General features: G+C 46.5%; 1 protein-coding gene across 1 annotated transcript in view; it reads right to left on the bottom strand.

The window, feature by feature from the left end:
- Positions 1-13285, bottom strand: part of LOC307247684 (voltage-gated delayed rectifier potassium channel KCNH8-like) — a gene marked incomplete at both ends in the record, with an annotated part of 55747 nt that overhangs the window by 4985 nt on the left and 37477 nt on the right. Inside the window, 3 exons of the mRNA XM_080023807.1 lie at positions 359-696; positions 7063-7280; positions 10172-10421. Of these exons, the coding sequence (XP_079879933.1) occupies positions 359-696; positions 7063-7280; positions 10172-10421 (806 nt within the window). The remainder of the gene's footprint in view (positions 1-358; positions 697-7062; positions 7281-10171; positions 10422-13285) is intronic.

The following is a 13285-nucleotide window of genomic DNA, read 5'->3' on the forward strand; positions in this document are numbered from 1 at the left end:
CTCTATTTATTTATTTTATTTTAGTGGTTTAGTAATTATTGGAGCCTTGAGCACTTTTATCATGTTTGTCTATAAGACGGATGCTAACCAAATTCAAATTTACCTACGGGTACAAATAGAGTCACCTGAACCTGAAATCCTGGAGTGTAATTTGGTGGATTTGTGCAGCCAGATTTTCCACCAACTGGTAAAAAGATGCATTCTATACTGTTTTTCTTATTTTGATTTACTATATTTAAAATTGGGAGGTGTAGCGTAAAGACTGAGAACGCCTGAAATATAAAGGTTTAAGGTGATCCAATGGCTCCAATCCAGTGATGTCTTAGCTGGCCTGTCTACCCAAACCCCTACATCCTACCGGGGGCTGCTGGAGTCCAGCCGCGGGCACCCGAAGCTGACCACCGGCACCTGCAAGGTGGGCGGCCGCACCCGGTCACTCGGGGGTCGGAAGGGCCTGGGGGGGAGGAGCGGCGAGCGCAGGGGGGAGCGCAGGGGGGAGCTCAGGCCCCGACCCAGCCGGCCCAGAGGGGGCAGCTTGACCAGGGGGGAGGGATCGCCCTCGGATCCGGACACGGAGGCGGCGCTGTCCCCACAGGCGGAGCCCTCCCCGGAGGCGGAGCCGCAGGCGGACCCCTCCTCGTCCTCCTGGATGGAGGGGAGCTTCTTCTGGAGCCCCCCGTTACTTTCCCAGTCCGCCTGGGGGAGGGATGAGAGGAAAGAGATGCATGGGTGAGAGACAAATTGGTGGGTGGGCGAGGTCAGAGGTGTCGAGAGAAAAGTGGATGAAAGAGAAAACAGTGATAGATGAGAGAGAGATAAATAAAAACTTTATTAATACAATATTAATGGGATTGGGCTTTACATACAATGTCAATAAAAAGCATAAAAGACAAATAAGAACAAAAAAACCCCATGCAGAAATAAAAGAATAACCTCAGATGAAAGACTGAATCCACACTAATAACACACGTTTTTGAGGTTTAAAAAGCAGTTTAGGAGACAGAACAGAGCGAACAGAGTCAGAGGACCCAGGGCAAGGCATCGCTTTCCTTTATTCATCTTGTTTATCTTGAACATTTGATACACATGGGATACTTTGAATTATACAAATAAACACATCAAATTAAAAATACATTAAAAAAATGTAATATATAGATAATAAATAACAGATGAATAATAATTTTCAAAAATAATATAACAAATAAAATATAAACAATGCAAAGAAATATGCATCAAAAGTCATCATTTTAGATAAAATAAATACATGACAACAATAAAATAAAATAAACATTGCTCACGCTTATGAGGGCTATAAACCATCTAATACTTGGTTAATGTGGTTAATGATTGTTTTATGTGTCTGTGTCTGCCTTGGAAAAGAGACGTCAACTATTTAAATAAAAGTTCAACAGATAAAATAAAAAAACAATGTGTTCCCACTTCTCTCCAAATCGGAAACAGCAAACGCATTCAAATAAATCCTGAAATATAATGCGATTGTAATTGTCGTTCTGCTCTTTTCCCAGCAGGGGGAGCCAGTGTAGCGGGTTTGATGAAGCCATTCACAAAGCACCAGCTCCGCTGCAGAGATCCATTCACTACGAAAGAGGGAAGATCCCTCCATTCAAACACCCAGAGATCACCATTCATACTGAGAAACAACAAACAACAAACTCCAAGTGGTCTCAAGGTTCAGATTCAGAATCATTTCTGATCTACTTACACATTCTCAGTCCGTACAAAACAAACAGTAAAATGGAAAAGGAAGTGAAAATGAGGTAAGGCTAAACACAAGAAAAACACGTACGTATACATACACAGGGGAGGATCTGCAATACTGTAAACAGTAATAAACAGTATTTCCAACGTGTGCTACGGTGGACCGGCATATTCAAAGAGGCAGAATGTGCAAATGGTGATTATTGATGAATACATATTGAAATATTGAATATTTGTAGTGGGTGAATGGGGGAACGAGGACGACCATGTGGGGTCGAGGGTGTGAGGGGTGGGTTGCTCGGTGACGGTGGTAGGTTGTACGTCCTGCTTCCTGTGGCAGGTTGGAATGGGGAAGGAGTTGGAACATGTGGTGACCACGGTGCCAAGGGTCTGGTCCCGCCCACTTCCTGGTTCTGCTCCTTGACAAATCATGGTTGCGGGGCGGGTTGACTCCGATGACGTGTTCTTGGAGTTCTGATGACGTGCTGTAGTCTGTTTTGTTCATGGTTGGTGGCGGACCCCACCGCGCTGTCATGGAGGTGGGGCGGACAGACACAATGGTGGCTGAACCACCAGCTCCTTTTGTTGTCGCAGGTTGAACTTCCCATGGCAGATTGGACCTCCTGCAGCAGGTTGGACGTCTTGTGACAATGTTGAACGTCCTTCAGCGGATTGAACTTCCTGCGGCAGGTTGGACTTCCTCAACTGGTGCAGGAATATATGTTGGTTTCCCACCATATATGGGGAGATCGTCGGAGCTTGGGGTCCTCAGGAATTTTGAAGGTCTCCGCAGCCGTCACAGGGTTGTCCAGTTCGTTTTGGGTCATCTCCACTGTTTTGAGCGTTGAGCTCCAGGTTGTTGTGGCTGCTCCAGCGGACCAGCCGCTCCGCTTCCTGTCGCTAGGCAGATTGAGTTTCCCGGACGGGTCCTTGGAGGTGCAGTGGTTGGTGAACAGGGAGAACGGGTAGAGCATGTATCCCTGGGGGGTACCGGTGCTGATGGTCAGTGACCCCCAACCTGCTTCCTGTCTGACAGGAAGTTGATGGTGACCCATTGGCATCTGTAGGCCGGAAACAGTGAGATGGGAGGGTTTGGAGAGCAGCAGGTCCAGAATGCTGAGCTCAAGTCCACAAACCGGATCCTGGTGTTGGTCACTGAGTAGTGGAGGTGCTTATGTTGTGGTGGACTAAGGATGTAGTGTAATCCTGTGTTGTGACCTGCAGGGGTCCATGACGTCCTTCAGGTGGACCAGCACCAAACTCTGAAAAGACCAAGGTCGGGGCAACAGCATTTTTGGGGGACTGGTTCCAGTGACATGGTGAAGACTGGGGGGGGACATTCCGTCTAGACCTGGAGCGCGCTCGCTCTCTCTCTCTCTCTCTCTCTCTCTCTCGCTCTCTCTCTCTCACACACACTCTCGCTCTCTCTCTCTCTCACAGTCTCTCTCTCTCCCTCTCTCTCACACTCGCTCTCTCCCTCTCGCTCTCACTCTATGTTCTTATTTTAGAAGTGGCATCCCTGGGGACAGTGTGTGTGTGTGTGTGTGTGTGTGTGTGTGTGTGCGTTGGTGGTGTTTGTGGAGTACAGACTTTTTTTGGTGAGTGTGTATGTACACGTGCCATTCTTGAAAGGCCACGTGTACATACACGTGTCATATTAAGCAACAATGCTGTGTGTGTGCGTTTGCGTGTGTGTGCGTGTGTGTGTGTGTGTGTGTGTGTGTGTGTGTGTGCATGAATGTGTGATGCAATAAATACAGACGTGCATGCACACACACACACACACACACACACACACACGCATCATTCATCATTCATTGTGTGACATGGATGCGATTTGCAGCACATGCGTGCATGCCAGCGCACGTGTATGCAAAACCGACGGGAGGGGGAGGGGGGTCATGGGGGACCCTCTGATCTATTTCCACCCCTCTGTCTCTCTGTCTGTTTGCTGCTTCTATATTTATCCGCACGGGTTCTGTTTTCGGCTCGGTGTTGGGGGGGGGGGGGTGGTGGGGGTTGAGGATGGGGGACAAACAGAGGTGGGGGGTGGGGGGTGGGGGATCTTCCCGATCTGCCGGCACTATTTTTAGAACCAAGGCACGCTTGGCGGAGCGCTGCAACAACACACCCACCACCGCTGCTACTGTAAGAGAGCCACGTGGCTGAACGTGCGAGTGTGTGCGTGCGTGTGAGTGTGTGTGTGTGTGTGTGTGTGTGTATTTGTGCATGGATGTGTGTACATACATGGATGTTCAAAGATACAAAGATGTTCACTCCTGTCTTTCTGGATGGTGTGTGTGTGTGTGTGTGTGTGTGTGTGTGTGTGTGTGTGTGAGTCTGCATTCATGTGTGCGTGGTTGTGTGTGTATGTTTTAATGTGTGTAGGAATCCAATATTCTCAGGGAGTGCTTACAAATGTTTTGTGTTGCTGTGTGTGCATATGTGTGGTTGCATGTGCATGCATGCATGCGTGTGTGTGTGTGTGGGGGGGGGGGGGGGGTTGTGTGCATTTCGCTAATCTTTATGTTTATGTGTTTGTGTGTGTTCGTGAGAGACTGTACATCTGCATAATCTGCACACACACACACACACACACACACACATACGCACACACACACTGCACAGCTCGCAGGGAGTATGACTTTAGTCTGGTCAGCACGCGGACGCGACGTACAAGAATAACAGCCGCATCGCATGAATGAGTGTGTTCTTGGTGTGTTTTGTGTGTGTGTTTGTGGTTGACCTGCAGGTGAGGACTCCAGATGTTGTTGTCGGGGTTTGGAGCCACGCTGTGATTCTGCTCATTTCAGGTTTAAACTGTTTGTTGTGCAACATGGACTGGTGTGAGCGACACAAATAAAGCCTGACGCAACAAGCAACATGGCCCGGCAGTAACAGTTGCCCGGTTGCTTTCGGGCTTTTAAAAGGGCCTTGCTCTGCAGATGTGAATGTGCACGATTCTGATGAGGGAAATGTGCCAATAAAGACATTTGGTCGGCAGATTTGGAATTGAACGCTGACATCGGGGCTGGGCAATAACGGTTGCCGGGTTGGTACAGGTTTTTTTTTTTTTAAAGGGTTTGTTCAAACCTTTTCACTCTGCAGGTATGAGCGTGCGTGCTTTTGATCAGGGAAATGTCCAAATAAAGACATTTTGAGGACAGATTTAGAATTGAAACACGGGCATCAGGTCCTGGCAATAACGGTTGCCCAGTTGCTCCAGGTTCCTTAAAGTGTTTGTTAATCACTTTCGCTCTGCAGATATGAATGTGCGCGTTTATCAATGAGGGAAATGTCTAAAAAAGAAAACAGACTTCGACAGACTTGAGAATTGAAGCGCAGGCGTCAGATCCCGACAACAACGTCTGCCCAGTTGCTCCGGGTTTTTCAGTGGAAGGGTCTGGCTCTGCAGATAAGGGAAACGTCCGAAGAAAGACATTTTTGTCGACACCCATCAGGGCTCTGTGATAACGGTCGCCCTGGGCAACTACATTTGGACCCCTGTCCACCGTCTTTTGTGACCCGGGTTGCACCGTCGTCAACCACCTTTCATATGTCAAAAGGAAAACGTATTTCCCTCCCTTCAATCGACCCCACCTTAACGCGTCCGGCGCGCATTGCAAATATGTTCCACGGGATAACCTCAGTCTGACGGAGAAAGTGAATATTTCAATTAAGTAGTGACTGGTGATTAAAAAAAAAAAGTTGCGGTTTACATCCATGTCTGTCCAGACTCATATTATATCTGTCGCGAAGACTTTGAAGATGCGTAATAAAAGGGTTAGAGCTCAACAGTGACCGCCCACTTTTTGAACGGCTACGCTTCCGGAAGCAGATTTCCCAGTCATTCACTCTCGTTGACGTCTCAGAAGATCCTTCTGTTCAGAGTTTTAAGCCTGGAAACCAAGCCAACCGGCTACCGGATGAATCGTGACCGTAAAACATTTGATTCGGAAGCAAAAAAAAACAATAGAAAAAAAAAAAACGGCAAGGGTACAAGAATGTGTGCATAACTGTTTTAAGAGAGGAGGAACTGCTCATCCCATAAACCATTGGGAATGAAACTTTTCCAACCACTTCCGTGTCGTTGACGGGACGGAGGCCATCGTGGAGTTCCGTGGTCCCAGTGACTCACCAAAACGACGGGGACGTAAAACTGTCTTGAAAATGGGCGCAAAACGTCCCCGCGGGGGCGGTCAACATTTCCATGGCAGCAGCCCGCTCCACCAATCGGAGACGTCGCTGTTACACTTGAGGATTGTGGGTGGTGTCGTACTCCGCGAACAAAACATGTCTCTCTTCAACGAGGTCGACATCATGTTTTGTCACAACCATCCAGAGCAGGCGAAACGGAGGTCAACGCCGGTGAGAAACACCTCGTCTTCACTTCGAGACTCATTTTTGATGTGAGCTACGGCCACAACCTCCCGCTTCTGTTCCTGAGTTCACGTTGTGGAATAATTGCGGGAAAAATGTGTTTGTTTGTTTTTTTCCGCAGAACATTGCGACGTCGCGGTGAAGTTCACCTTTGACCTTTTGGCTAAAATGTCATCACGTCATCATTTTTGTCCGATGAGACCTGTGTGTGAAATTGTGTCACTAATAAGCGTGAGAATTCTTGGGTTTTGACCAAAAAAACGTGTTTTGTGAGGACGCAGTGTCCTTGACCTTTGACCTCCAAATTCTTATCAGCTCATCACTGAGTCCCAGTGGACGTTTGTGATGGATGTAATGAGAATGGGACGGACGGACGGACAACTTGAAAACATAATGGCTCCGGTGGGTGGGAGGCATAAAAACGGTTGCATAACTCCAAAACAAAGCATTGATATTAATGATATTATTATATGATTATGATATTATTACGTTTATTTCACCTCCTCTTATTATTTTTTCTGTGTAATCTCAGCAAAAGCTCCTCTCTTTCTGCTCAGTATGTTTGGCTATGTCTGTATTTTTATATTCACCTTTTCACACTAAGCCTTATTGTATCGCATATCATCCAAAAAAATTTTTCATCATATATTTTAGGCATTATAGTGTTTGTCTGTAGAGAAACTCTGCACATTCCCTGTATACGAAAATACACTCGATGGAAGAAACTGATTGAAATTCCGATTTTTTTCTTTGCCTTTGTTGCCCGTTGGGCTGTTTCCCTGCAGCAAGGACGTTCTCCGTCCTCTGCCGTCCCACCAGAGCCCGGCAGCTTGACGGATGGATGGACAACCATTTCAAAGGCACTCTGAGGATGGAGGGTGGAGGATGGATGAGAGTGAGCAGTGAGAAACACCCCCCCCCCCCCCCCCCACCCCCCAGAGGCAGAGCGTCCTCCGTCCGTACCTCGGTGGAGGAGTGTCCCTCGCGCAGGTTGTAGGTGAGGTCGTGCTGGATCTCGGCGATGAACTTCTGGGCGTAGTCCGGGTACAGGCTGAGGACCTCACGGAGGCCGCCCAGGCTGATGTACTGCAGGTCGCAGTAGGTCAGCGCCTTCACGCAGGCGTTGGTCTTGATCACCTCCTCCTGCGTCAGGGAGTCGGAGCCGATCAGGTCCCCGCGGCCTGGAGACGCAGGGGGGAGGGAGGGAGGCTCGCGGGGTCAGGGAGGTCGCGCAGCGTGTCGTACACTATTTAACAGGACTATACTGCATGCTGTGTATGACATCACACCATAGCGTAGCCTAGCCTCACTGAGCCTGTCCTCGCCTATAACTATAATTCTATAATTCTATTCTATACTGTAACACCGGTGATGGGGGAAGTACTCTGAGCTTTTAATTAAAGGGGACCTATTATGCTTTCCCTAATTTTCTTTTCCTAATATGATGTTACAACGTCAGATGCTCATATAAGAAGTGGCCAAAGTGTTAAATAATGAGGTAAACTAACGACAAAGTCATCGCTGGGACAAAACGCTCCGGCTGACTGATCTGAACGCTCGGTTTCCAGCGTTTCTTTTTTTTCTACTTTCAGCAAGAGCTGAAGTCAGCTCGTCATGGATTTATTCCTATGGTCATCTGCTCCGTCCCATCCGCTTATTTTATTTTATTTTATTTTTCCGACGTACATGAAACAAAACATCCCCGCATGCAGGTTCGTCCAGGTGCGTCCCGGTGCGGTGTCCTGATTTTGGTGGACTGATAAGGGGAAATAAGTCACAGAGTAAACAGAATGAAGCCATGCTCAAACCCCATCGGCTCAGATGCCTCGGGGCTGCTTTTGATAGATGTACTGTAAATATATACCCTAATTTAAAGATTATATTTATGGATATAAATCCATATTTTCCAAACTAAATGTACATCAATATGAATCCAGATTTAAAAAAAACAAAGTAACAGCTGTGTTAGAAAAGAAGCAGAGTAAAAAGTAGAGATATTTGCCTCGAAATGTAGTGGAATAAAAGAAAGTCTGCCAAACTGAATATGCTGGATGGAAACTAGAAAATGAACTGAAGTACATACTGCACCTTTAAATAAAAATGCACATGAAACAAAGATAGATCTGGTTCTAAGCCCCCAACGCAGCCGCCTGTTCACTCAAGTTTCCGCAAAGTTAAGACCTCCATGTCCTTTTACGTCGTGTTAAAGGACTTCCAATGCCGTGAAGACCTTCTCTTCGGGTTTCATTATTCTCTTCAGGTTTCATTGATTCCCATTTGACAAGGCAGGGTACAGCAGCATAAAAGCACGGGAAGGTCATCCCTCAGGATCCTTTCATTGACTTTAATTCCATTCAACCACTATGGCAAACACTCAACCAATTTTGCTTTATTTTGCCTTTGTTTTAGTCAGATGGAATTTAATTCGGAGATTTCTGCATCCTGGATTCTGCAACTTTCCGGCGCTTTTCCCCCCGATTGTTTTCACCTCGACAAACAAGATAATTCAGCCCGAACGGAGAAAATATGTCCCATGTTCTTGGGGCAACAGACCAGCCAGAAGAATTCATCATCAAAGTTGAGGTGTTAATATCTCGGCGAACACTTCCGCGGACAGACGTGTCTGAACCTCCGCTGCGCTTCGTCTGTTTGCTGCTGGGAGCGACGAGTAAGAGGTCATGAACAAAATGAGAAATGATGTTGGGTTATCGCTGATGAGAACTGAGACTCAAACCAAGTGGTCTGACAGCAGGAAGTTCTATTCCTCTCTTCTTTAACCTCCATCTCTGCACCTCTCTCTCCGTCTACTTCTCTTTCTCTCCCTCCCTCTCCCTGCCTCCCTCTTTCCCCCTCAAGGTGCTGCAAATCCAACATGGCACTGCCAAAGCAATTTCCAGTGTTTGTCTGTGTGTGTGTGTGTGTGTGCAGATGTGTGTTCTTCTGTGTGTAACAGGAAGGATTTGTTAAAGCGCAAATAGAGAAAAGCAATGTGCGTGTGCGCGTATAGTACCTGTGTGTGTGTCTGTCTGTGTGTGCATGTGTTTTTTTATCCTTGTTTTCTGAAACAGAGGAAGAGCAGGACGACAGTGACATATCTCTGTATATATATATATATATATATATATATTTTTTTTTTTACTTTAAATAAGTAATATGTATGATGTATTACTACTATACTATGCAGGTCGAGTCCACCCCCCACCCCATCACCCTCCCAGGAGCTACCCCCACCGTACATTATCTATCTACAGGCTGATTATTAATGCACTCCCCAAAAACAATCCATATTAGACGTCAAGTCTGGTACCTGTTTGATATGAAGGATTGATACTGGCCTGTGCGTATGCGTCTGTGTGCATGTGTGTGTGTCTCTGTGTGTGTGTGTGTGTGTGTGTGTGTGTGTGTGTGCTGCAATTCATGTGACAAAAGTATATATTTTTTATTCAATACTGTTAGCAACCTATCAGCCTACTCTACACACACACACACACACACGCGCACACACACACACACACACACACACACACACACACACACACACACACAGGTAGAAACCTTTAAAAAACAGATTACTTGGGATTATGTCTATTTAAAAACAGCACTAAAACACTGTTGACTCATGAGAGTATAGCAATATTTTAGAATTTTAAACCAGCATTTAAGCCTTTCCGGATTATGAGGACACTGAATTATCAGGATAAAATCATTTTGAGATTAATTATGAGATTATGAGGACTCTGAACGTGTCCCAGCGTTCCCAATGTCCCATTAATGGTGGTGTTTATTCAGGTGTATGTTGTCCTTTCAAACCACGTGCACACACACACACACACACACACACACACACACACACACACACACACGCACACACACACACACACAAGTGGAAAATTCCATGTTTTTGCTCCAGCTGTGCACTGATCCATCAGTTCACATGGTTGGCTCCAAATCCTGGAGTGGATCATTGTACTTTCTGAACCTGGATTTTCCACCTCCGCGCACATTACTTTTTTTTATTACATTAATCGCATATGTAGGAGCACAAGCGGCATGTCCTGTGTTTGGACCTCACCCAGGATGGCGAGCACCGTGTTGTCCTTCAGGACCTCCATGGAGCCCGAGCAAACAAAGTAGATGGCCTGCAGCGCGTCGCCCTGGCGGATCAGGAACTCGCCCGGGGCGCAGAACGACGTCTTGATGATGAGCGACAGCGAGCGCAGGCACCCCCTGCTGGCCGACTCGAACAGCGACAGCTGTAGCAGCTCCTTGTTCAGGTGCATGGCGATGTCGGCCCGCAGCTCATCCGGGAAGTCTTTCAGCAGCTGGGGGAAAAGAAAAAAAAAAAAAAGATTATTAAAACTAAAACTACTTTTCTAGGGGATCCGGGAGAAGGAGAGAGGTTCTCGAGTGCGGATTTAATAAACTGAGCTTTATTAAAAAGGATGAAGAAGATCAGGCCGAAATGGACGAGCGCTCCCTGGAGACGGGCGGCGGGGGACGACCTTGAGTCCGGAGGCGATTTTCCCGACGCCGCGTGGTGAGGAGGATGGGAATGATGGGAAGGATAGGAATGCCATTAAAACATTTATTTAAGAATAAAGCTCTGGTCCACTTTCTACACAGGCTGAAGGGAATAAGTGGAAAGAAGCTTCGATTTGACATTTAAAGATTTTCCATGCCGGCGCCAGTTGTTCCGCTGAAGAGGCCATGACATTACACCTCATGTCCTCCATATAATTATTGTAATTTCATGGGCAACATGAGGTAAATGTCAATCTGAAATGAGTATAGAAATGACTCAATAAGTGAACGAAGGATGCCAAATATTTGAAAACTTCTCTACTGGCTTCTGTGTGTGAACTTCACTGCGATTAGAAGCCAAATCCTCTCCCTGACGTCACAAACGCAGGTTTAGTAACTTGGATGGCGCGTCGCCCGGATTAGCGCCGTTCGGAGCGATCCCATTAGGACGGAGAAGGTCGGTTCATCCAAAAAAAAAAAACACAAGGAATCCAATTTACAAGAAGTGGTTTCATCCAGGTTGGGGGAATCGCAGAGTTGAAACCCCCCAAACCTCCAAGATATCGGTTTCACGTTGACACCCTTGAAGGAAATCTCAAATCCCATAGAATCCATGACATTACAGTGTCATTGATCAGACGCTTTTGTCCAAAGTGACGTTTATAAAATCACCTGTACGTCACAGTCACATCCAAACATTCTGCAGAAACAAGCAGCGCTGGCAGAGTAAGAGAGAGGTATGTTTTGTGAATGAAAGTATGTCAGACAGTAAAGGGAAAAGAGACGCTTGTGGGGTAGACAGGTCCAGGTGTAGTTTGAAGAGATGGGGCTTTAGTCTTAGGACTTAAGTTTCATCCGAGCAGAGATGGGAAGCAGTGAAGTGGCCCACGGAGGGGGGTGACGTGAACAAATATTGGTTGGTGGAACACTAGACGGGCTGCTGCATTCTGCTTGTGTAGTGGTCTGTTGAGGTCGATAGAGGTCTGTGATGGTCCGTAGTGGTCTACAGTATCGTGGTCTGTGGTGGTCTGTAGAAGTCTATAGAGGTATGTAGTGGTCTGTAGTGGTCTGTAGAAGTCTATAGAGGTATGTAGAGGTCTGTAGAAGTCTATAGAGGTATGTAGAGGTCTGTAGAGGTCTATAGAGGTATGCAGAGGTCTGTAGTGGTCTATAGTGGTATACAGTCGTCTGTAGAGGTCTGTAGTGGTCTATAGTGGTCTGTAGAAGTCTGTAGTGGTCTATGGTGGTCTGTAGAGGTCTGTAGTGGTCTGTAGAGGTCTATAGAGGTCTGTGATGGTCCGTAGTGGTCTACAGTATAGTGGTCTGGAGAGGTCTGTAGTGGTCTGTAGAAGTCTATAGAGGTATGTAAAGGTTTGTAGTGGTCTGTGATGGTCTATAGTGGTCTATAGAGGTCTGTAGTGGTCTATAATGGTCTATAGTGGTCTGTAGAGGTATGTAATGGTCTATAGTGGTCCAAAGTGGTCTGTAGAGGTCTGTAGTGGTCTGTAGTGGTCTATAGTGGTCTGTAGAGGTCTGTAGTGGTCTATGGTGGTCTGTAGTGATCTGTAGAGGTCTATAGAGTTCTGTGATGGTCTGTAGTGGTCTACAGTATATTGGTCTGTAGAAGTCTATATAGGTATGTAGAGGTCTGTAGAGGTCTGTAGAGGTCTATAGAGGTATGTAGAGGTCTGTAGTGGTCTGTGATGGTCTATAGTGGTCTGTAGAGGTCTATAATGGTCTATAGTGGTCTGTAGAGGTCTGTAGTGGTCTATAGTTGTCTAAAGTGTCTGTAGAGGTATGTAGTGGTCTATAGTGGTCTATAGTGGTCTGTAGAGGTCTGTAGTGATCTATAGTGGTCTATAGTGGTCTGTAGAGGTCAGTAGTGGTCTATAGTGGTGTATAGTGGTCTTTAGAGGTATGTAGTGGTCTATGGTGGTCTGTAGATGTCTGTAGTGGTCTGTTGAGGTCTATAGAGGTCTGTGATGGTCCGTAGTAGTCTACAGTATAGTGGTCTGTAGAAGGTCTGTAGTGGTCTGTAGAAGTCTATAGAGGTATGCAGAGGCATGTAGTGGTCTGCAGTGGTCTGTGATGTTCTATAGTGGTCTGTAGAGGTCTGTAGTGGTCTAAAATGGTCTATAGTGGTCTGTAGAGGTCTATAGGGGTCTGTAGAGGTCTGTAGGGGTCTTTAGTGGTCTATAGTGGTCTGTCGTGGTCTATAGTGGTCTGTAGAGGTCTGTAGTTGTCTATGGTGGTTTGTAGAGGTCTGTAGTGGTCTGTAGAGGTCTGTAGTGGTCTGTGATGGTCTGTAGTGGGCTGTAGTCCACCCACAAGAAAGTTGCAGTATCTAGACGGGCGATGCCAAGCACCAGAACCAGAACTTTGGTGGTGTCCCTTGTGAGGTATGGCCATATTCTCAAGATGTTGGAGAGGGAAAACCTACGGGGGTGACTTGTAGCAGCCATGTGGGCGGAGCTGGAGAGCTGGTTGTCTTAGGCTCTTGGCAGTCTAAGATGGCGATAATCCTGTGGGATATCCTATTAAAAATCCCTATAGGATTCCTACAGGAAATGTCCCAAAAATATTAATTCAATGGTAAATCCTATAGAATCCAAACAGAAACCCTATTGAAAGTCCTCTGGGATTCATATAGATAATGTCAGGAAAT

The sequence above is a fragment of the Zeus faber genome (genome assembly GCF_960531495.2).
Source record: "Zeus faber genome assembly, chromosome: 2".
Lineage (NCBI taxonomy): Eukaryota > Metazoa > Chordata > Actinopteri > Zeiformes > Zeidae > Zeus > Zeus faber.